The sequence below is a fragment of the Siphateles boraxobius genome, unplaced genomic scaffold, assembly GCF_051911475.1.
Source record: "Siphateles boraxobius isolate OS27281-9 unplaced genomic scaffold, OSU_SipBor_1 22, whole genome shotgun sequence".
In the NCBI taxonomy this organism is placed as follows: Eukaryota; Metazoa; Chordata; class Actinopteri; order Cypriniformes; family Leuciscidae; genus Siphateles; species Siphateles boraxobius.
In genome coordinates this window covers 39187632-39210624 of record NW_027508833.1, presented here as the reverse complement: position 1 = coordinate 39210624, position 22993 = coordinate 39187632, and the positions used below count along the sequence as shown (strand labels likewise).

The following is a 22993-nucleotide window of genomic DNA, read 5'->3' as shown; positions in this document are numbered from 1 at the left end:
GCGTCTATCACAGGTTCGCGTTTAAAGTCTGTTTAGAGAGAACGGTGTCGTCTTAGCGGCCCCTAATTTAATAACAAACTATCATTTAGACGGAAGTGAATCAATCAAAACTAACTTTAGCTGGAAAAAACATTATTCAAGAACCACTATAAAACCAAACCAATCTCTGTTACCTTAAATTATATGTTTATCTCTGTAAAGCTGCTTTGAAACAATCTACATTGTTAAACGCGCTATATAAATGAGGATGACTTGACTCTGTGACGGCAGAACTCACCTCGGCCGTTGAGCGCAGGAGAGAGCGTGGGAGACTGTATATGATTCTCCTCCGCGGAGTGACCGTTCGTGGCGTCCACACTGAGACGTGACTGTCGGGGGGGCAGTGGTGGAGGGGGGAGGGGGGGCATGCTCTCAGGACCGTCTGTGGATGTGGGGATCTCGGGGAGAGGGATGTCTGGAGCGCTTCGGATCCTCTCACGGGGACCGTCAGCCCGTTCTCGTGAACTTTCTTTCCTAGGTTTCATGAATTTTGCTATTGCTTTGGCTCCAGCCCAGTGACGGCTCCTGTGTTATGAGAAAAAAAAAGGTTTGTAGTATAATAACTTGATAAATTGCCTTAAGAGTAAAGTCTATTCAGTCTTAATCAGTTGGACTCACTTTTTAGGAGTCGGGTCATAGAACTTATACTGGTCCATGATCTTCTCCTCCAATTTCTCCTTATGTCGTCGTAATGAATTCAGCTTATCACTGCAAGGGGAAACCATGACTATTAAGAAAATGGCATTAAGCTATTTTTACCACAAGTTTCTTGATTAAAATCAATAGCTAGTTTACATGGACCCTTATAATTGGATTGACGGCTCAATCGGACTAAAACACCTTCATGTAAACACCTTAATCGATCTGATTGAGCTCGATCCGATTGGGATTTCGATCGGATTGAAAGGGGCGGTTTATTCCTTTTGTAATCCGATCGAGAGAACATGTAAACACTTGATCGGATTGAAAACCGAAACTGAAAGGATTGCGCATGTGTAATGACGTTGAAATAGCGTAATGACGTATGACGCACTGAACGAGTTGTTCTTCCTGTTGAATAAAGTGTTGTATAAATAAGTGTATAACTCTCATTTCACTGCGTCTGAGAAGTGGAGCAGGACGACGTCCACCAGTGCTTGTTTCAGACTCTCATCCACACACGACTGGTTTTTGGCGCTGGGTTTTACTGCGTGATCAATATAAGCAGCGGCAAAACAGTTTATATGCTCATTGTCTCCAAATCATGACCAGAGACGGATAAATATTAAGTCTGCTGTTTAAAACAAATAAAGAACCAATAGAGGAGAATAGTTATGCGTGAACAGCAGAAAAAATCAATTCCGAATTGAAATTTGTGACGCATAAACGCACACATCAACTCGATTACTTTATTTATCGTTCATGTAAACACCGTGTTCGGATTCATCAATCGGATTGATTTCATTCCGATTGAACCAAAAGGTATCCATGTAAACGTAGCTATTGTTTCTCATTATTTTAAGTACGCCAAATAATAAATATATTTGTTTGAAATCAAAAAATTAATGCAGGGACTTGTCATTTCCAATAATGACATTTTGATTATAAATACAAGGTTAATTTTTTTTTTCATATACAGGTGAAACTCGAAAAATTAGAATATCGTGCAAAAGATATAATTTTGATGATTATTGTTTACAGCTTATGAAATCCCCAAATTCAAAATCTCAGAAAATTTGAATATTACATGACATCAACAAAAAAAGGATTTTAAATACAGAAATGTCAACCCTGTGAAAAGTATAATCATGCACATGTATATAGTTATATAAATATATTAGTTTCACCTTTTACTTTGAATAACTGAAATTCACGAACTTTCGCACGATATTCTAATTTTTCGAGTTTCCCCTGTACATAGATGAATCGTTCACAATAACATCATTACATGCATTTAGAAAATAAATTTTCAACAAGTATGACATAGAAATCAGCACAATGAGCTATTTAAATCAACTAATTTCTATTTTATAGCTTTAACAATGCAAAATCATAATCATTCCTAGTACCCAGGATGGGAATCATTGATGTATGATGGGAAGATGACTCACATGTATTGCTTCTGTTCTTCATGGTAAAGTTCTTTGCTCTCCATGGTTCTCTCCAGTAGGGTCTGGTTTTGTTGGCTAAGCATCTGGATCTGACTGAGAAGATGATGGTTTTCCTCCTCCAAGTTCCCCTTCAAACGGGTTAGCAGCTAAATTAAGAGAGAAAGAAAGATACATTAGCGCTGGAAGCTGAAAAGTAATCAATTTCAAGCCTTGGAATCAATATCTGGCCCGGCTTGTGATGGTACGGTACAGTCTTGGGCTCTCTGCAGAAGCTGCGCGTATAAAGACGCTTCAGTTCTTTCATCCTGTAAGATCTCAAATGCTAACCTCACAATGGTTGTCCAGTTTGGTCATTGAGATGTCCAGGCCCTGGTGCTGTTCCTTCAGTTGGTCATAACGTGCCTGCCAGCGGTTCAGTTCCAGCTGAGACTCATTCAGAGAAGTCTTTAGTTCTTTGGTCTGCAGTTGCAGGCTGTCATACTCCTGCCTCAGCTGTGTGTGATTCTGTGACAGTCTGCAGGGACATCAACAGAGGTATTATTTTATACATTATAATGCATTTTTAAAAAATTATACATATTATATTTCATACATACACATTATAACATATACTAATAATAAATAGGGTTGTAACGATACCCTCATGTCACGATTCGATACATATCGTGATACTGAACTCACAATACGATATTATTGCGATACTATAATAGGCTTGGTGCTGGGAACCAATGCACAGGACAATAGTGACACCAGAATAAAAATATTCATGATTCTGAAGCTGAAAACAGAATTATTTTAGACGAATATGCTTGCACTCTGTCACTGACTCGATATTTTTAAAATAATACAGATCACTGATAACATAATACATTTGGCATTATCAGGACCCATAAATATTCCCACATTGTATTATTATACATTACATTCAACATTATGTAGTACTGACACTAAAACTCTGTAAACTCTGTAATTTTTATTTTGAGTGAAATATCCACGATACATATTGTTGCATTTTTGTATTGCGATATATTGTGACACGATATATTGTTACACCCCTAATAATAAATAATAAAGGTCGCTGTAATATTGTGCATGCATACATTCAAGTTGTTACTACTGCTGAATTTCTGAAGTCTATTCCAGCCAGAAGAGGGCAGTAAATATTTACAATGAATTAGCTCAGCCTGTTGTGTGTTTTTAACTGAAAGCCACCTACTGAGTGTGTTTTGTTGTTAAAAAGTCTCTCTAACCTGTCTACTTCTTCCCTTAAACTGCGGTTCTCCCCCAGGATAAGAGTGTTCTTGTGAATTTCTTCTCCCAGACTCTCTCTATCCCTGTGTTGTGACGCTTCCAGCGCCTCCATAGCGTCCTTCTGCTTCAGGAGAACCATGTACCTGTTCAACACAAACATACAAACAGTGACTTTAACTAAACCATTTCTCTAATACACAATCAAGTCATATGATTCTGGATTAAGTAAATTTGGATTATCACTAATGCAGGTTTTCCCCATGGGTCTTAGTTGCCCATTTTCCACAAATTGGTGTGATTCTTTAGGCTTCTCTTCTCTTCGAGTCAAAATCTATTACTAGAGGGCGTGGCTATCAGCCATACACTGGCATTCAAATCTGCCTCCATTTTGTTAGCAACGCCCAACCTCCAACGATCCAATCAATTCCCGAAGTAGTCCAGTCATTTTAAGCCAAAATGGGGGTCAACCTTGAACAAATTGCAACAGAAGCAAACTCAACTGATTTTGTATCCTCAATATGTCCTGAGTAAGGAAAAAAAAAGGCTCAGAAGAATCCCATTAGGGGAAAGTTTCGAAAAAGACCCAAATATATCCCATTCATACGCCTATTCATTCTTTTTCTCACGTGAAAAGGGTAAAAATTTGAACCTTTAGATATCACCATGAAAATTACTGAGTTGATTACTTGCATCAAGACAAACAAAAAATGTATTACAAGTTTTTTGAAATTGTTTGTTAACATGGACAAACGGTGCATAATATAATTACGTATTAGCTAATTTGCATAATTACCCAAACAGTTCTAAACATTAGGTATAGCCAGGTGAAAATGTCTTGTTGAATGTTGTTGACATATAACAGTAAACTATTTAATATTAAGGTCTGAATGGAACCCATTAAGGCTACCCATGAACATTAATACAGGAAGAAGTACTTTAGAAAGCAGCCGTTATTAATTATAATGGCAGAGATGGGGTTTGGGGCTGGGTCAGTGGGACTGTTTCTGGGGGATGAGTCTGAGGGAAGAACAGGAGACACGGGTAAGGAGAATGCAGAAGACAAAAGGTAGGTGAAATAAAAAGTGTCTGGATCAAAAAATCTAATTACGTACACAATGCACTCAATGCCCAAACCCCATCTCTGCAATAATAATCAAGTACTGTCCTACATTTTTTTCTAATTTCGGAAGCCGTTTCACTCGGATATATGTCACAATAAGGAAAAAAGGACAATCTCAACTTCCAGTCGTTTCATGACGACTTTAAATGATAATAAGCAACTGCTCTCTTCCATGGGGAGTGTCACAACAGACACATAAAGTGCGTTTAAGTCCTCCTGGGAAGTTCGTACGTACGAGCTGGGAAGTCGTGTTTACAATGTGAGGTGCATTCAAGTCAGTTAATTAATTAATTACACGAAAATACAGCAAGGTTTGTTAACTCTGCTTATAGAAAATGAAGAACAAAGAATGCGCATCAGGTGTGTTTTTCTTTTTATGTTTTTAATAAACTTATAAAGCCAATGTAAATGTAAACTGTTAGCATTTTTTGTTGTAATTCATTAACTTGCTGCTTTTAACAAGATTAATGATGATCATGATAAATGACAGTTTCTAGGACAAGTAAACATTGAAATTCAATTAAAATTTACCGTCAACTACAGACGTTGCATCCATTGATTCCGCCGTGTTTCTCACTGACACGCCCCCAACTCGTACAGATCGGGGCTTAAAGAAAATCCCGAGCTCCCCACTGGTATTTACGACATTGTGGTGGCGTTCAAGTGCATTCAACTCGTAATTACGATCTATACGAGATGACTTGAACGCACCGATAAAGTGCTGCCTTGGGAACCAGCCTTGGTGGACAGTATACAAATGGGTGAGGACAGAAATATGCTAATACGGGACAGTCCGTCAGTGGTCGTGGGCGGAGCATTAGCAATATGACATCATATATTGCTCAGAAAATCCAAACAGCTTGATTATTGAGAGTGTTTAGACTCTGAGGATTAAAAAAAATGGATTTTTTTCATTGTATGATGGTTGTGTCCACACACTGCCAAGACATTTATATGCAAACACCATGTAAAAGTGAATTTTGCATCCGATGACCCCTTTAAGGGAGATGCTATATTTATTATTTGTTTTTATTTGATGTCAATAAAAATAAGTTTAACCAGTAGTACAGTCTTTTCAATGTGTTTGTAAGTGTTGTATTCCTTTATGGCATCCATTTAGCCTACGAAACAAAGAAAATGTCTTTCATAAATCAATTCCAGTGGACTAAAAACACATCTGATTGTTAATTCTTTTAACACTTAGACAAACTAGGAGGACCTTAGGACAGCATGACCTACTGAAGAGACTGTACATCTATCACAGACTTGTTTTCATTTGTGTCAGATTGAAGACAGGGTCTAATCTGACTAAGGCCCACACGGTTAGGGTTAGGGCTTCAGAAAGCAAGAGGGTTGTGATGGAAACTGTTAAATTAAAAATGTATTTTTTTTATACATGCATTAATATTTTGTAATTAAATGTATTACAATTAATTCATTTTTAAATCAATTAAAATTAAGTAAATAAAAAAAAATTAAATGAATGTGTACATAAAACCCAACACTTTGATCAAATAAAATAAAAACATTTCTTTTCACGGTGCACACACAAAAAGACATTTATCTTTATACATCCAAAATACATTTATAATTATTATTATTATTATAACTACAACTATTATTATTATTATACTTTGCCGAACTTGTGATAAGCCATGTTTGTAAGTGCCTTGGACTTTTTCATAGTCATGAAGGAATATATTTTGGAGAAATAATGTTTTAAATAATGTCCAAATAATGTGTATGACTATGAGTAACGCATGTTACGTAAACAGATTACCTTGTTCAAGTAACTAGTAAAGTAATACATTACTTTTAAATTTACATCAAAATATGTTACTTTTTCAAGTAATTAACAAGTATTTTTCCCACACCTCAGTCTCCATGCTGAGAAATCAGGAGTAAGTGCAGAGGCGTTGTGTGCGCTGTGTGAACATGATGATAATTGTAGTTTTAGACTAAATGCGAGCGTTTATTTACGCAAAAACTGATTCAGTATTCCTCAAAAATAAATAACAACCGTGAAATGCAAACTCAGATTATGCAAACATGCAATAATTATTATATACAAATATACTTTATGTATTTAAACTCGCTTTATTAAGCGATCTTCCCTGCTGACCTTTGATGATCCAATCAACCATACTAATAAGCAAAAATTACTTTAGATAAACATCACATTTGGGTTTTTTATTTTATTTATTACTGAAGTAAGTGTTGAACTTTCTTCTCGTGCGTCTTATTCTTCTGCAGGGTTTGTTTGAGCTGCGTCCTATACTGTTCAGGTGTGAATTTGCATTTTCTTTTAGTTTCCAATAGTTTTTAGAGAGTAACTGAATATTGTATTGAAATACTTTAAAAAGTAACTTTCCTCAACACTGAATCTTGGGAACCAGCTTCATATGCCAACAGTCCCCCCAAAAAAACCCAGTACTGTTCTAAACTGATGATGCTAGTTTAAATAAATAATAGTAATTAGGAGATTGAGTGTGTGTGTGTGTCAGGTGGCATGTTGGACGTAGATGCTGTGGCCGGTGGACATTACAGCTGATTGGGCCCCTGACAGCCATCTGGTGAACCCCTCAGCTGAGGCCCCCAGAGACACGATACTGCATCATTCATGAGACCGAGCGGTAAAAGAGACAAGGGGAGACTACAAAACTACAGGCAAACAGAACCGTGTTTTTCCTGTCTCTAACAAAGGAAACAACTTTCCACATAGCACCATGGAAAAATGAGTGTGACGTGAGTGGATTAGTGTGTATTGAGCAGGTTGTGTTTGTGCTAATTAAATGTCTAATGTGTGCGTATAAAAATAAATGCTATTTTTCCACTGTGACCCACCTCTAAGAAAAACAATTCAGATTCCCATTGGGGCTGTTTCATTAGCAACAGCATAGACTTTATTGCAGGACAAGTCACGCCTTAAAACCTACAATTGTTATCTAACAAATTTGCGTATAGTAGAAATAAATGCTATTTTTACAAGCACTTCCTTGTTCCTTACTATTAAAGGGACAGTCCACCAACAAATGAAAATTCTGTCATCATTTACTCGCCCTCATGTCGTACCAAACATGTGTAAGTGACTTTCTTCTGCGGGACATAAAACAAGATATTTTAAAGAATGTTGGTAACCAAACAGTTTCAGTTCCCATTGATTTCCATTGTAATTGTTGTCCGTACAGTGAAATGTCAGTGGGAGCTGAAACCATTTGGTTACCAACATTCTTCAAAATATTATGTATTATGTATTATATTATTCGTTTCTTTAAAGCTTTTAAGTTTCGCAGAAGAAAGAGAGTCGCCATTTTGGAACGACATGAGAGTGAGTACATGACAGAATTTTGATTTTATGGTGTACTGTCCCTTTAAGGGCCCTCCATCTCTCAACGTCTCTGTCAGCAGTCCTAATGGTATGGGGTCATTGTGGCGTCTCCACTCAGACCAGACGCAGCTCATTACTCTATTGTTACACAGCCTCCTCAGGCAGACAGAAAGATGCATAAGCTGCCACCTATGGAAAGGGTCAATAACTCAACAAAGGTCACCAACTGTGTTCTTAAAGGGATAGTTCACCCAAAAATGAAGATTCTGTCAGTAATTACTCTCCCTCATGTTGTTCAACCCCGTAAGACCTTCGTTCATCTTTGGAACACGAATTAAGATATTTGTGATTAAATCTGAGAGCTGGATCACTCCTCCATAGGCTTCTAAGGGATTGAAACTTGCAAGCCACGAAAAGTTATTAAAGACATCGTTAAAATAGTCCAAGTGACTACAGTGGCTCAATGTTAAGTTTATCAAGCGACGAAAATAGTTTTTGTGCGCAAAAAACAAACAAAAATAACGACTTTATTTCAACTATTGATTTCCTTCTCTGTGGGCCTCGAGTGAGTTCACTAGTGTAACAGCGCAGCGCTTCTGTGTTGTACGTCACACGCATCACACACGACCAATAGTCATGCCTACGTGTGACGTAGCTCTACGCTATCACACTACGCTAACTGACTCGAGGCCCACAGAGAAGGAAATGAATAGTTGAAATAAAGTCGTTATTTTTGTCTGTTTTTGCGCACAAAAAGTATTCTCGTCGCTTGATAAACTTAAGATTGAGCCACTGTACTCACTTGGACTATTTTAACGATGTTTTTAATAACTTTTCGGGGAACAAGTGTCAATCCCTTAGAAGCCTATGGAGGAGTGATCCAGCTCTCAGATTTAATCAAAAATATCTTAATTCGTGTCCCGAAGATGAACGAAGGTCTTGCGGGGTTGAACAACATGAGGGAGAGTAATTACTGACAGAGTTTCATTTTACAGCTTAATTATTTTTGCAATTCCAATTGATCATGACAATTCTTCGTGTGATATTCTGTATACCACCTAATATTTTTAAGAACTATGCTAGTTTCCCATTGCGCATCTAGACCTAACGCCATCACGTTTGATGAAGAGCTGGACGGTAGATGAATGCATTTCTGAAAGACTGATTGAGTTGTGAAAGGGACTGACTTGCTCTCCAGCGTGCGGTGTTCTTGCTCCAGAGCTCTCAGGCTGCCTTTCAGCGCTGCGTGTTGGGTGATGAACTGCTCGTACTCGGTCGCCTGCCTGTCGTGTACGCTGAGCAGGCGCTCGTGGTCCTGCGTGACTCGGTCACGGGCCGCACACACCTCCTCGCGCTGTTTCTGAAGAGACTCAGCCTCCGACTCCAGAGTTTGCAGCTGGGCCTGTAAAGCTCCATATTGAGTCATGAGAGAGGAGCTCTGGGAGATTAGGGTTGAATTTTCCACCTGAACAGGAGAAGGGAAATAAATAACGGTGAGAATTTGACATCTAAGGATTCAGTTTTGTATATTTTAAGCAGACAGATAGACAGATTTTATTCTTGGCTGAACAAAGCAACTGTCTTTCTTGCCATACGTGTCAGAGAGAAACAGGTGAGCATTCTGTTCTCATTCTGGAAATGTTAATCCTACAGTCTGTTGTATCACACCTGCCATCTCTTTGGTCACAAAATTGCTTTCTCATGTCACTAATGACCCTTACACAACAAAAAAAAAAAAAAAAACAGAAGGTGGCCGGCATCCTCACCTGTTCTTTCTTATGGTATTTGCTGGACCTAGTAAGCATTGGTAATGTCAACCATTTCTATGTGCCTGAAAATGTCAGATATTTTTGGAGATCAAAAAGGAAGGACTGATTAGCTGCACAATTCTTAAAGGGGTCATGACATGAGAAATCAAATTTGCCTTGATCTTTTGACATATAAGAGGTCTTTGTACCATTAGAACATCCTGCAAGTTTCAGATCTTAAAAAGTCCTCCCCGTAATAACGAAAGCATTTATTTAATCAAAATAAAAAAACGACTCATTTGGATATTGTGGGATCTGTGACGTCACACGGGCAAATACTTTTGCGTATACTTTCTGCATATGCCAAATCGAAGAATAGTTATACATCATCGCATCATAGGCCGCGCACAAGCGTTCAGTCACTTAATGGCTGACATTTGCCTACACTGGATGCGAGTGTCGTGTTAAAAGCAAATAAAACCCATTATAATCACTGCCACTGTCTACACTGGATTCAGTATACAGAGGCACGCTCAGTTTCTGTTGCACTTCACACGACAACAGGACAAATAGAAGAGTAAATGGAAAAGTAAAGGAACGTTTACTTTGATGCGTCCTGTATAACAGCTCATGTACTCATTTCTGTAGAGACTTCAGAAGGATACAAGGCGTCAGGAACAAGTGGTTTATTTTAACGTTGTAAGCAAACCAATAGATGTCAAAAATTATGTCCAGTAGTTTTCAACCTGGGGGCCACAAGGGGCGCTACGGGGTCCGCAAAAAAAATTCAATGGAGAAAAAAAAGTGAGAAAAGTAACAATACAAAATTTGACATGGTTACAAAGGTTTATTATCAGCCTTATGTTTTTTATAAGAAAAGAAATGTGAAAATGTAAAAATGTTTTTTATTAAAATATAATTTTCAGTTCAGTAGTGCAGTGGTTCCCAACCTTTTTTTGTCTGACCCCCTTTTGTACCTAGAAAATATTTTAGGGCCCCCTTCACATTTAATGCTATTGTCGCTCTTGTAAGCTTGCAGCAAGGATGACAAAAAGTTTTGTTTTTAAACAAACAGTATGTTTATTACTATAACCAGATATGTTCATGCACATAAATAATATAATATTGAAAATACTATAACGAAAACATCAGTAGGCCATTTGTAATTTAAAAACATAAGCCTAGGAGTAGCCTATTAACTGGTCCTATTTGAAATGCAATAACAAAATTATCAGTATTCACACTGGTGTGTAGGAAAAAATAATTAATATAGGCTATTACAAAATGACTGGTGTCTGGGACCTCGTTGAAAACCCATTTTTTGGTCAGCCAGGGCATCGTGAATAAAATTAGCTAATGTAATATGATCGTTTGGCGCTCTAGCGATTAATAAACATGCGTTTATTAACAGAATAATGCGTCTTGCGGAAGAACATTGTAGCCGGAACTACTTCTCTGTTTATGTCTATGAAGAGTCACTGGGTTACACCGCAGCGGTGCGACCCGAACCAGTGTAAAATAGTCCCAATGTAAACACTTATTACAGGTGTACCATAGTGACTCAGGATAAGACAAAAACACGGTTTGGAAAATAGATTCATGATGTACTCGCTCATTATATAAATTTAGTACATTTTGAACACAAAAAAAGTTACAGACTTTAGTTACGTTGCTTTAATGCTCACTGTTTAACGCTTTTCAAAATATGACGCAACCCCCTCGTTGGGCCGAGACCCCCTATTGGGAACCGATGCAGTTGTGAACACAATTAAGACCTACTGCATTTAAATGTTAGAACAGAAGCCTGACAGTAATGATTAATGTTTAATTTTTGCTGTACACTGTACCTGCAGTTTGGCAGTTTCTTTATGAAGAGAGGTGTTTTGCTCTTGTAAGGACGCTGCCTGTTTCTGCAGAGCTAGTGTTTGTGCGTTGAGCTGTGCATTCTGGGAATCTAACTGCTTCAGCTGCTCCTTCAGAAGATGTTTCTCCGTCTGCAGGGTAGCGTTCTGGGGAGTTCACAAAAGCACGTTACAATACTGAAGGCGATACTGTGTAAGAAGTTGAGCAGCTGGGTTGATATAAATATGTCATCTTACATTCTTCTCAACATCGATTAGTCTGTCTTTCAGCTTGAGGAGTTCAGCTGTGGCCTCCCTCTGTTCAGTCTCCCACTTCTCTTTATCAGGGACCGATCTAGCCTGCCCCAAAGCCTGCTGGGAGATCTCAGAGTGAGCCGCTTCTTCCTCTTGCCGTTGCTTGAGGGCCTCCAGGCTCTTTTTCACCTGGAAAGGAGAGAACAGAAGAGAAAATCAGGCCAACATATCAGAGACTTCCTTTCACCATTTCCCAACTTTCTCTGTTTGGAATTGTACATATTTGTAGATTGAGAAGGCCTGAACATACAGCGGTGAGTTCGGTGCGAAGTTGCTGGTTTAAGCTGCTGCTCTCCTCCAGGCGAGACTCCAGGCTCTGGATCTTCTCTTCTCTCAGCTCTAAAGTTTTCTTCAGTGCCGACTCAATCTTTGTCTCCAGGATCTTATATTTACTGAAGAATGAAAATGAAATGTTGGTATATTAGAATGTTATATCTGTGTTAGCATCAGAATCTGACCAGTCACATAGAATCGCTTAGATCTCATTACATCAGCCTTAGCAATAGGGCTGTCACTTTTGTGAAAAAATCCTGTTCGATTTTTGAGACATATGTGTTCATTGAATCGATTGTAAAATCGATTTTTCCATGTCTAACGACGTTTCCATTTTCAACACCAAATATTGGCAAATCCACGGACAACTAACAGGCATTAGGACGAACGTAAAGAGGGCGCTTGAGACGCGCACAAGTCGGCAATATTTCTGATGATTTATTGGCGTGAAGTTTTTTGCACAATGACAAACAGGAGTGCAGCATTCAAGGATTGAAATTAACACCCGCCAAATTCGGATAAAATGAACCTTGGCGGGTAACGCTGTCATATCACGAGCCAATTTGGCATGTTTCTATGTTTACCCACTTTGCTGGGGAAGTTCGTGTAAGCCAAATCTGCGTGGATTTAGCGCAAATACGCAACTCGTGAGTCCTCGTGATATATTAAATACAGCGTATTGCGCGAATCTGCGCATTTCTGGCTTGCTTGAACACACACGTCACTAAGCAACAAATAACGGCGCCCTTGTTCACTTGCACTGAAGTAATAGCGAATATTAAAAAGCATTTGGTTAACAGAAAAGACATTGTTATTTTCCAACATCCTACATGTTCTGTGTACTGTATTGATCTGTCTATCTAAAAAACATTTTTGGTTAAAAAAAAAGGCAGTTAAAATCGATTCTCTATTTTCGTTTTCGAAACTTGTGTTGGTTGGTCCGATCGATTGTGCAATCGATTTTCGAACGTAAAGTGACAGCCCTACTTAGCAATGAATAGATTCTCTTGGCAAGATACGAAAAATATTTTGTGCAAAAATATTTAATTGTGTTTATTTAGGAAACACAAACTAGCTTTAAATAAGACAAAAAGTCGGTAATTTAAAAAAATAGAAAGTCATTTCTGAATGAGATGAGGTTGAAATGACATTTGTTTGAAATAAACAAAGTGCAGTTTCTTTGTTTGACATAGCTAGTAGAATAATTAACAAGAGAGTACTAAAAAGCTTAAGAGCTAAAATCCACAGGACTGAACGCCTCCCTAGTACACTGTTATTTTAGTATTATTTATATACTTAATAGTATTTATTACAATTGTTACTAGCTTTTACTTTTAGAGTTTGATTTTAAGGATTTTAGTTTTAAGTTTTAGTAATTTTATGAGCTTTTGTAATTTTTATTAGTTTTTTAATATATTCCTATTTAGCTTTTATTTCAGATTTAGTTTTAGTCATATTAGATTTAGTACTATTTCAGTTAGTTGCCAAATCGACATTAGAACATTTCAAATTTTCATTTAAGTTGTCTAATTTTAACCTTTTATGTAAATTTTTATATTTTATTTTAGCTTTACTTCAATTAAAAACAATTTGAACAGTTTTAGTTAACAACAAAACTAGCAAAAGAAACATTTACAAAATATATAACACACACAAAAATATATATTATATATATATATATATATAATAAAATATAACGGGTTCCCAAAAATATGGTAGTAAGTAGGTACACGTACGCGAACACACACACACACACACACACACACACACACACACACACACACACACACACACACACACACACACACACACACACACACACACACACACACCCTCTCTTGGAGGGATTACAAAGCACAGTGGAATGTGACTGTTAGTAGTAAATTTCTTCAAACACGAAGCGATTAGAAACAACTAGCGTTTTATGACACTATTAGCTGGTGAGAAATGTTGCAGTTTCCATTCAGCCACGTTCATTTCTTTTGATCTAACTTATAAATACATGTCAGATGTCACACTCAGCGTAATAATGGGGTTAAAGGTCGGAGAGAGAGAGAATGAGTACAGAAAGTAGAATCATTCACTACTGATCCTTCTACAGGGAACATTCCAGTGAAAACTAATCAACCCGGAGTATATACCAAGAATCAGTTCTGTAATTTCTTCATACTAGGGCTTCAATATGAAAGAAACAATTATAAACACACCACTATACAGCAAAGCTCCTGAAAACAACAACCATGGAAAGACAGTAAAGTTAACATGCACTTTGAATCGGATTACATTTAAGGCAATGAACAGTGTTGGGAAACACTACTTTTAAAAAATAAAATAATTTAGTACCATGTAGCATGCAAGTAGCATGTTAGTTAATTTTGCATTATTTCTTGTATGGTGTAAATTAAAAAAATAATGTGTTACTTGTAAAAAATGTGGGTAACACTATTTCGATAGTCCACTTTAGACATTCTACTAACTATAAGTAACTTTGCAACTACATGTCAACTAACTATCATTAGAGTATTAGTAGACTGTCTAATTAATATCTGCCAACACTTTATTTTGTTGGTCCCCACATAGACATTCTACTGACTATAAGTAACTTGGCAACTACAAGTCAACTTGCTCTCTTAACCCTAAACCTAACAGTCTACTACAGTCTACTAATACTCTAATGATAGTTAGTTGACATGTAGTTGCAAAGTTACTTATAGTTAGTAGAATGTCTAAAGTGACTATCGAAATAAAGTGTAACCAAAATGTGTAGGGCACATTACTTATAACACTTTAACCTCAACACAGGCAGAGAGAGGAAAAAAAAGACAGAGTCAAGACAAGTGGTGATGGTGTGTACAAGAGAGAAAAACAAGCATGTCGCATTGCAAGTCTACAACTTTAGCAGCACCTCACCTGCTACACCTTTCAGAGGGCAGCGTCCACATAAAACAAACAAGACACTTTAAAGCATCTTGCAACACCTTGTAATTACAAACTCTAAACCCGAGAAACGATATGACTGATCATATTCTTATTACTCGTATTACTCACTTGTCTTCACAGCTGTGTTCTTCCTGTAGGAGTCTCTCTCGATTCAAGCCGATCTTCTCCAGCTCGTGACTCAGCTTCTCCAGTTCATTACACTGTTGCTGCACTCTCAACTTCTCATTCACCAGCTCCTGTTTGAAAGAATATGCAAAGCCAACACTGAACTCCAGTGATATCATACAGAGCACCACCGCAGACCCTCATAACTGTGTGTCAAGGTAAATAAGTCTCTTAAAGTCCCTGTAAAGTCAAAATTAGGTATTTGTTCTGAGTTTGTCACACCAGAGAAAAATATGTTATTAGCCACCCAGCCAAATTTGAATGATGAAAAAGCCGGCAAGTACATAAAATAAGCTATTAAAATCATCACTTTGGAAAGGTCACACTGGACGTCGGCAGAAGTACCGCCGCGTTGTTTTAAACATCCAGAATACGCACACGAAAGGACCATTTTAAACAATAAACTGACACAAAGACATAAATATGTCATTCAACATACAGTAAAATTTGAACGATCCTCCTTCTCCACGCTTGTAAACAATGGGGCGGTACTTCCACTTGACCTTTCCAACGTGATGACATAATACCTGGCGCGTCGCAGACCAGCACAAGACGAACAATTGTGGTTAAAAAGTATATCAATTATTATTATTTTTTTAGAAAATGGCCGATCGTTTCGCTAGATAAGAACCTATTCCTCAGCTGGGATCGCGCAGAGCCTTTTGAAGCACTTTTTAAAGCCCTTTGAACCTGCATTGAGTCCATTATTCGAAGAAAAATCCAGAAATGTTTTCCTCAAAAAACTTATTTTCTCTTCCACTGAGCAAAGAAAGACATGGATATCTTGGATGGCATTGGGGTCAGTAAGTTATCAGGAAATTTTGAGGTGAACTGAGTCAAAATATAGAAGAAATGTCTTTACTTCGGTTACATTTTACGTGATGGTTACTTGGAAGTCATTAAATTTAACAATTTTATGAAAAGGGTATCAATGTTTTTCAAAACCTCATGAAACCAACATGAATACAAAGAGTACATTTATAAGATTTAGATTTTTTCTTTATAGTGGAAACTCTTATGTCATTGATGTACTAAACGTGTCATACCTCTCTTAGTGTGGCCAGAGTCTTCTTATCCATGGTGGCCTGTTTCTGCAGGTCTTTGTACTCTCTCTCCAGCTCTTTGAGTCTCCCTGCAGCCTCTTTAAGGCGGCCTAACTCTTTATTGACAGCCGTGCTTTCTTTCTCCATGCTGGCCAGCCTGAGGCAGTTCTCCTCCAGCGCTGCCTCCTTCGTCTCCAACTGCTGCTTCAACCTACGCGTCTCCTTCTCCAGCTGCTTCTTCTCCTTCTCTGCCTGGCCCAATTCCTGCTCCATTCCTCTCTTCTCCTTCTCAACTGCTTCCGCCCAGGTTAAAGTCTGCCTCAAGCTCTCTAACTCTCGGCGCAGATCCTTCTTCTCCGCCTCATTCTGCCTCAGCTCGCCCTCAAGACTTTGGATCTTGGTGGCGCTGTTGTCCAGAGTCTGTTGGAGCCGTTGGTTTTCCTGGCTCAGACTGCCGTAGCTCATCTCTAATCTTTCGCTTCTCTTGGCCTGGGAGCGGAGCTCCTCCAAAGTGCGGCACATCTCCTCATGTTCCCGCTCTAGTCCGGCATGTTCTTGCTGTAGTTGTGCCAGGCGAGCAGCTGTTGGCCGCAGGGTCTCCAACGCACGCCGCTGCTCCAGGTTCTCCTCCTCAAGTTGCTGGTGATCTTTCTCCAGAACAGCCAAGCGCATGCTAGCATTCTGTGCCGTGTCAGCCAGCTTCTTCAGCCGGCGATTGTCTTGTTCCAGAGTAGCGTTCTCACACTCCAGGGCCTCGACACGCTCACTCCCAATCTTTAAGGAGGCGGCTTCCCGCTGTAGCTGCTCTCGGACTCGCTCCAGACGCACTACCTCCTTTTCCATCTCCTCACAACGCTCTCCTCGTTCCCGGAGAGAGTCTAGCTCTTTAGTTGCCTGCCGTTTCTCAGACTCCAGGCGAGCAAGTTTACCACCCGTTTCAGAGATGGTCTGGTGGAGGACGCGGTTTTCTGTCTCCACCTCTCTCACACGAGCCTCACTGTTCACCTGAGCTCGCTTCCGGAGGGAGCTCACTGCCTGGGTCAGGTGCTCCTTCTCCTGCTCCAACTCTGAGATCTAATACCCGCCCACACACAAACAAATTAAGTTTATGAATGAATAATTCATATGATCATCATGTTACATAACAAGAGTTTTCTTTCTTTAGATGTTCACCTGTCTGTCTTTATCAGCCTGAATTGTCTCTAGAGTTTTCTCCAGTCTCTGTTTCTCCGTCAGTAGCTCATCTCCAAGGTTCTCCATGTCCTGAGTTGTCTGTTTTTCCTCGTCCAATTGGGACTGCAGACGCTCCAACTAAAACACACAACAGAAGTCATCTCATCAGTATTCAATATTCTGTCTGTCAGTAAATGTGGAAAAGATATGTACCTTCTTGCTAAGACTCTGGTTCTCTCTTTCCAGCTCCAATGCATGCAGCTGGCCTTCTTCCAGGTTGATGGAGGCTTCTCTTAACTCCTGGATTGTGCTTTGAAGGCATTGGTTCTCCTTCTCCAGCTTCAACAGTTGGCTGGATGTGGACTCATTCATCTCAAACACAAATGACTTACGGGCTGTAGTAGGGGAAGACAAAATTTAGCTGCATTGTTTTGTCTTCCCCTACTACTACCAACATATTTTGGAGATTATGAGCATCAGTTAAAAATGATGCATTCTTAATAGAAGACATACTGATTAATCTTTATAATTGATAATCAAAAAATAATGCTTTAATAAATTAGACCAAACATTGGACCCACATTGGCAACTACTATTTTTTTGTATTTAAATTGTTTCTTATATATCTTGTTGTTTCTTGTATGTGTATACATTGTATTTATTTATTAGATGTGTGTTTATAATATTTATTATGCAGCCTGAGTAACAAACATTAAGTAGGCAGATGCTTAGTCAGCCGTGTATTACCTTTGAAAATGTATACACACCTAACGGCTTACAAACAGCCTCGGGGTAGAGATATTTCAGTTACCAGTTCTCTCAAGATAACATTGACTTATTATAACATTGACTTGCTTCATTAATAACAAATAAGCGTTTGTTCACTTTGCATGAAAAAAACGGCAAGATTCTCTGTTGACAGAATATTTGCATTGGGATGGGTTCTTAAAACAAACAATTGACAAACAGAAAATAGGTCATGACCAAAATTTGACTCTTTGTGCTGTATTCTATCTAGTATAAGAGTTCTATGTTGGGTTAGTATTACAAACATAGAATCTAATATTCAAGTCCAAGAGTAGTGTCTCAGAGGGTCCCGACTAAGGCCCTGTTGTGTTTACACCTGGTATTAAGATGCATTTTGGTCAATTAGATCACTAGTAGACGAGGGAGACACATGACCGTTTACACCTGGTGTTTTAATCAGTCTCTTTTGTCTACTTTCAACCAATTCTGTCCTTATTTCTTTCAAGGGCAGGGCTTTTTCACATTTCCCATAATGTTTATGCATTAGGTCAGTACGCAGAGAGTAGGTGGTCTTTTGTGGCTGTTTGAAACCATTTGACCACATGAGCATCTACACTACGAAAGCAATCCGGATGAATGCGTTTTCGACTACCTCTGGAAGTAGTCGAAAGTTGACTAGCTCAAAACGTTTTAGACCCCATTTACACCTAGCGTCATTCACTTATGATCCGCTCAACCAAAACGCATCTTAATACCAGGTGTAAAAAGGGCATAAGACATTGTTTTCAAACTGAACTTTTATGTGAGAGCACTGTTTTGGACTCACCCTCATTGACTTCATTGTTCTTGGCCAGTTGCTCCAATTCCCAGCCAAGGTGAGCCGACTCATTCATGCTTTGTTTCTGAGAGATCTCCAGCAACATGTTCTCTTCCAGCAATTCCTCCAGGCGTTTCTTATCACTGTCCCTGTCCTAATTCACATACAAAAGAGGAAAAATCATATACCTAGGGCTCGGGGAAAAAAGGATCAACAAATCCATTGCGAAGATGTTTTCTCAAATCTTCACATTTTTAAACTAGGTATACAGTTGCTACGGTGTCCCTAGTGTGTTTCTTGGTAGTTTTTATGTGCTTGCCAAGGTATTCTAGGTTGTGACTAGGGTGCCTGAGTGCATGCTGGGACGTTACTTGCCAGGTACTTTGGTAACAATTATTGCTAGTTGGCTTCCAGCATGCTGCTAGGGTATTCTGAGGTTCCTATGGCAAAAATTAAGCAAAAATGTACTTTCATTTATTAAATCATGATGCTTTGACGAGTTTCTCTCTGTGTAAACAGGCCTTAAGCTAAAATAGGTCAGGAACATGGCATTCGTTACATAATGCATGTTTCCACCCAGAGCTGAAGGAACAATGGCATTCTTGCGGTCACTTCCAGAGGACCCTCAAGTATCAAGTATCAAAGCTTTCATATACTTTGGAAAGGTATAAATGAATCAGCTAGGTCTACAGCATGTTTTATCGCCCCCTCTACGCTACAAAACAAAAAGATGACTCAAGGATTGTCACATTGTGAACAGAACCAAATTGAACTGTAAGGTGTGTAAAGATTAAAGGGATAGTTCACCCAAAAATGAAAATTCTGTCAGTATCTTCCCTCATGTTGTTCAAACCCGTAAGACCTTCGTTCATCTTTTGAACAAGAATTAAGATATTTTTGATTAAATCTGAGAGCTTGATCACTCCGCCATAAAGTCGATATTTTTGGGTTTTTTTGCGCACAAAAAGTATTCTCGTCGCTTGATAAACTTAAGATTGAGCCACTGTAGTCACTCAGACTATTTTAACGAAGTCTTTAATGACTTTTTGGGGAACAAGTTTCAATCCCTTAGAAGCCTATGGAGGAGTGATACAGCTCTCAGATATTCTAATATCTGAAAATATATCTCAAAAATATATCTCAGATATCTCAAAAATATTTTAATTTGTGTTCCGAAGATGAACGAAGTTCTTACGGGGTTGAACAACATGAGGGAGAGTAATTACTGACAGAATTTTCATTTTTGGGTGAACTATCCCTTTAACATGTATAAACACCAAAAAAAATTATTTCCCATAACACTCACAATTTCCATATCGTGCAATTTGGAGCGCAGCTGAAGGTTCTCTTTCTCCAGCTCGTGTAGTTTGTCACAGCGCCCCCTAGCCCCAGTAAGCTGCTCCTCTAGCATTGACTTTGTCTCCAACAGAGTCATATTGTCCTCTCTTAGTTCCTGTGCACAAAAGAGAGAAAAAAAAAAGAGATGGGCAAAAAGGAAAGATCAAAAGTGATAGAGAGCATGACGAGAGCAGACAGAGAGGGCTGTTAGTGACAGCTCAGGGCCTCAGCCGACACCTGAGGCATTATATCTGAGATATAAAAGCAGCAGGGGCTCTCAGTAGGCAGCTGTACATCAGTCACCTCACAAAGAAAACAATTTCTCCCCTTCTGATTACAGTGGTGTGTGGCTAGTTTATAATTCATGCTTTTCCAGACAATGTCAAAGTCTAAGGCTGTCTTTTTATACAATGCTAAAAGCAAGTTCTTAAAATGGAAATGTAATATAGGTTGGTGTGTGGTTACCTCTATGCGTGTCTTGTAGAAATGGACATCGTTTAGCTTCTCTTTGCAGCGAACCAGTTCCGTTTCCAGACGATCCACTTTTCCAGCACGTTCCCTTAGAGCATCCACCTCATCACGGTACACCCGCACCGAACGTGCCTCCGTCAGCAACTGCATGTTCTACTCGCACATGAATACAACAGATGATCAATACAGTAGTGTTGTCCAGTTTGATTAAGCCATGTAGAGTGTGAATTTTTCTTGAGGCCAGATTTACTAACAGCTTGCGCCAGCGCAAACCCTCTTTTGGTGTTTAGAAACAACTGTCAGGATTTACTAAAGACACGCAGTGAAAAATTAGCGCTGAAAAGGCGTGGACAGGGTTATATTTGCGGCTGACCTTATTGCATATGCATTTGTAGGAGATTCCCATTCCGACGCAAAATGTATGGGAGGAGAATACGAATGAATCATGCAAGGTGATTCACTAAGGTGTGCGCTAGTCAATTTACTGGTATTTGCGCCATTATTAAACGCCAACATTTGCGTTCTTGGTAGATTGAGTTGTCATTATAGAAACTATATGGCTTTTTCAGTGTTCTTTAATTTGCGCGTCATCAGTAGATCACACGCAGAACTTTCCACTCCTACCTGTGCTTTTATGGGATTGTGCTTTCACGCTAATTTGCCATGTTTAGTAAATCTGGCCTTTGACGTGATACCTCCTGCTTGAGTTTCTGAATCTCTGCATCCAGGCGCTCAATCTCATTCTTGGTATCAATCAAATGCTCTGTCTTCTCCTCTCTGAAGAGAGCACATACACAAGAGTAAGTGTTTACAATACTGATATGTTTACAAAATCTGACATAAAATTAATGATAAACATCAGCTGATATGGTTTTCTGCTTTCTGTGTCAGAAGCAGGACTTTTATTTTAACAGTGCTGCGGCTGTCAGTGAAGTTAGTTTGAATAAAAAGTAAAAAGTAACTTGTACAAAAGACACTTACAACTCTTGGCGGGAGCGCCGCAGTTTGGCCTTTGTGTCAGCCAGCTCCACAGCTAAATGCTGACGATCTTCTTTAGACAGTAGTGTGACGGGGGATAGAGAGGTGTGCTCAGGGCTAGAAAAGCCAAAGAGACCGGAAGGCTGTTGAGACTGAAGATAGTCCCTTTCCTGTGTCAGCTCTATGATCAGCTAAGGACACAAAACAGACCTATCAGCATCTAATCAGTGATGATCAATCTCTTCAGAAGTTTAATGCAACTTCCGAAAAAAAAGATTTTTTTTTGTGCTTTTTTTTTTGGTACTGCTTAGATCTGCATACCTCAGCAGAATCATCTCGCTCGTCTATGAGTTTGCGTAGGTGAAAGGCCATGGTCCGAGACAGAGGGTCCAACTGGTCAGCGGGAATCTCCTCAATCTCCATCCACTGCAGGTCCAGAACATTCTCCTGGTTGTGAGTTACCTGTAATCAAAAAGCCCTCTAATTCATGCTCCATGTATGATATTTATTATGAAGTTATTGGCTGACATCAGGGAAGCTCACTTCTTGAATATGAGTCACGATGGTAGCCTGTGTCTCTATGTCAAGCAGCTTGATCTTCTCAATGATTTCTTCTTTACGATCACACTGTTGGAAGAGAGGAAGAGAATTAGGAAAGAGGTAATGGATGGAAAGGAAAGATGAAAGGTATGAGGAGAGAGTGGGAAAGGGGAAAAGAAAAGGAAAAAGGATGAGAATGGGAAGGAGAAGGGAGAGGAAAAAGAAAAGGGAAAGAATCGTAAAAGGAAGAGGAAGGAATGTGTAAAGGGAAGAGAAAGGAGGAAGGAAAGGAAAAAGGAAAGGAAAGAGGAATGGAAAGAGGAAAGGATGGGAAAGAGGAAAGGAAAGAAAAGAGCAAAGGAGAGGAAAGAGGAAAGGAAAGAGGAAAGGAAAGAGGAAAGGAAAGAGGAAAGGAAAGGAAAGAGGAAAGGAAAGAAGAAAGGAAAGGAAGGAGGAATTGAAAGAAAAGAGCAAAGGAGAGGATAGAGGAAAGGAAAGAGGAAAGGAAAGAGGAAAGGAAAGGAAAGAGGAAAGGAAAGAAGAAAGGAAAGGGAAGCAAATAGAAAAAAGTTAAGAGAGCATGAGGAAGGGAAAGGATCCAGAAATGGAAAAGATAAGAGTGAAAAAGAGAGGAGGGAGGAAGGAAAGGAAAGGGAAAGAGGATGGAGAAGGAACAGAAAAGCGAGAAAGGGAAAGGGATTAAAAGAAGGGAAATTAAAAGGGGAGGGAAAATGAATGGTTAAGGGAACATGGAAGATAATGAGAAGAGAAAGGAA

The 22993-nt window shown here is 39.0% G+C and overlaps 1 protein-coding gene across 1 annotated transcript in view; it reads right to left on the bottom strand.

Annotated features, from left to right (window-relative positions):
• ccdc88c (coiled-coil domain containing 88C) overlaps positions 1-22993 on the bottom strand; it is a 74726-nt gene that overhangs the window by 17442 nt on the left and 34291 nt on the right. Inside the window, exons 6-25 of the mRNA XM_077240126.1 lie at positions 22221-22304; positions 21999-22139; positions 21681-21868; positions 21395-21476; positions 20694-20852; positions 20197-20343; positions 18900-19044; positions 17540-17721; positions 17327-17464; positions 16157-17227; positions 15054-15181; positions 11983-12124; positions 11676-11861; positions 11424-11585; positions 9016-9293; positions 3380-3523; positions 2457-2643; positions 2130-2275; positions 658-747; positions 278-564 (exon numbers count right to left, since the gene is read on the bottom strand). Of these exons, the coding sequence (XP_077096241.1) occupies positions 278-564; positions 658-747; positions 2130-2275; positions 2457-2643; positions 3380-3523; positions 9016-9293; positions 11424-11585; positions 11676-11861; positions 11983-12124; positions 15054-15181; positions 16157-17227; positions 17327-17464; positions 17540-17721; positions 18900-19044; positions 20197-20343; positions 20694-20852; positions 21395-21476; positions 21681-21868; positions 21999-22139; positions 22221-22304 (4087 nt within the window). The remainder of the gene's footprint in view (positions 1-277; positions 565-657; positions 748-2129; positions 2276-2456; positions 2644-3379; positions 3524-9015; positions 9294-11423; positions 11586-11675; positions 11862-11982; positions 12125-15053; positions 15182-16156; positions 17228-17326; positions 17465-17539; positions 17722-18899; positions 19045-20196; positions 20344-20693; positions 20853-21394; positions 21477-21680; positions 21869-21998; positions 22140-22220; positions 22305-22993) is intronic.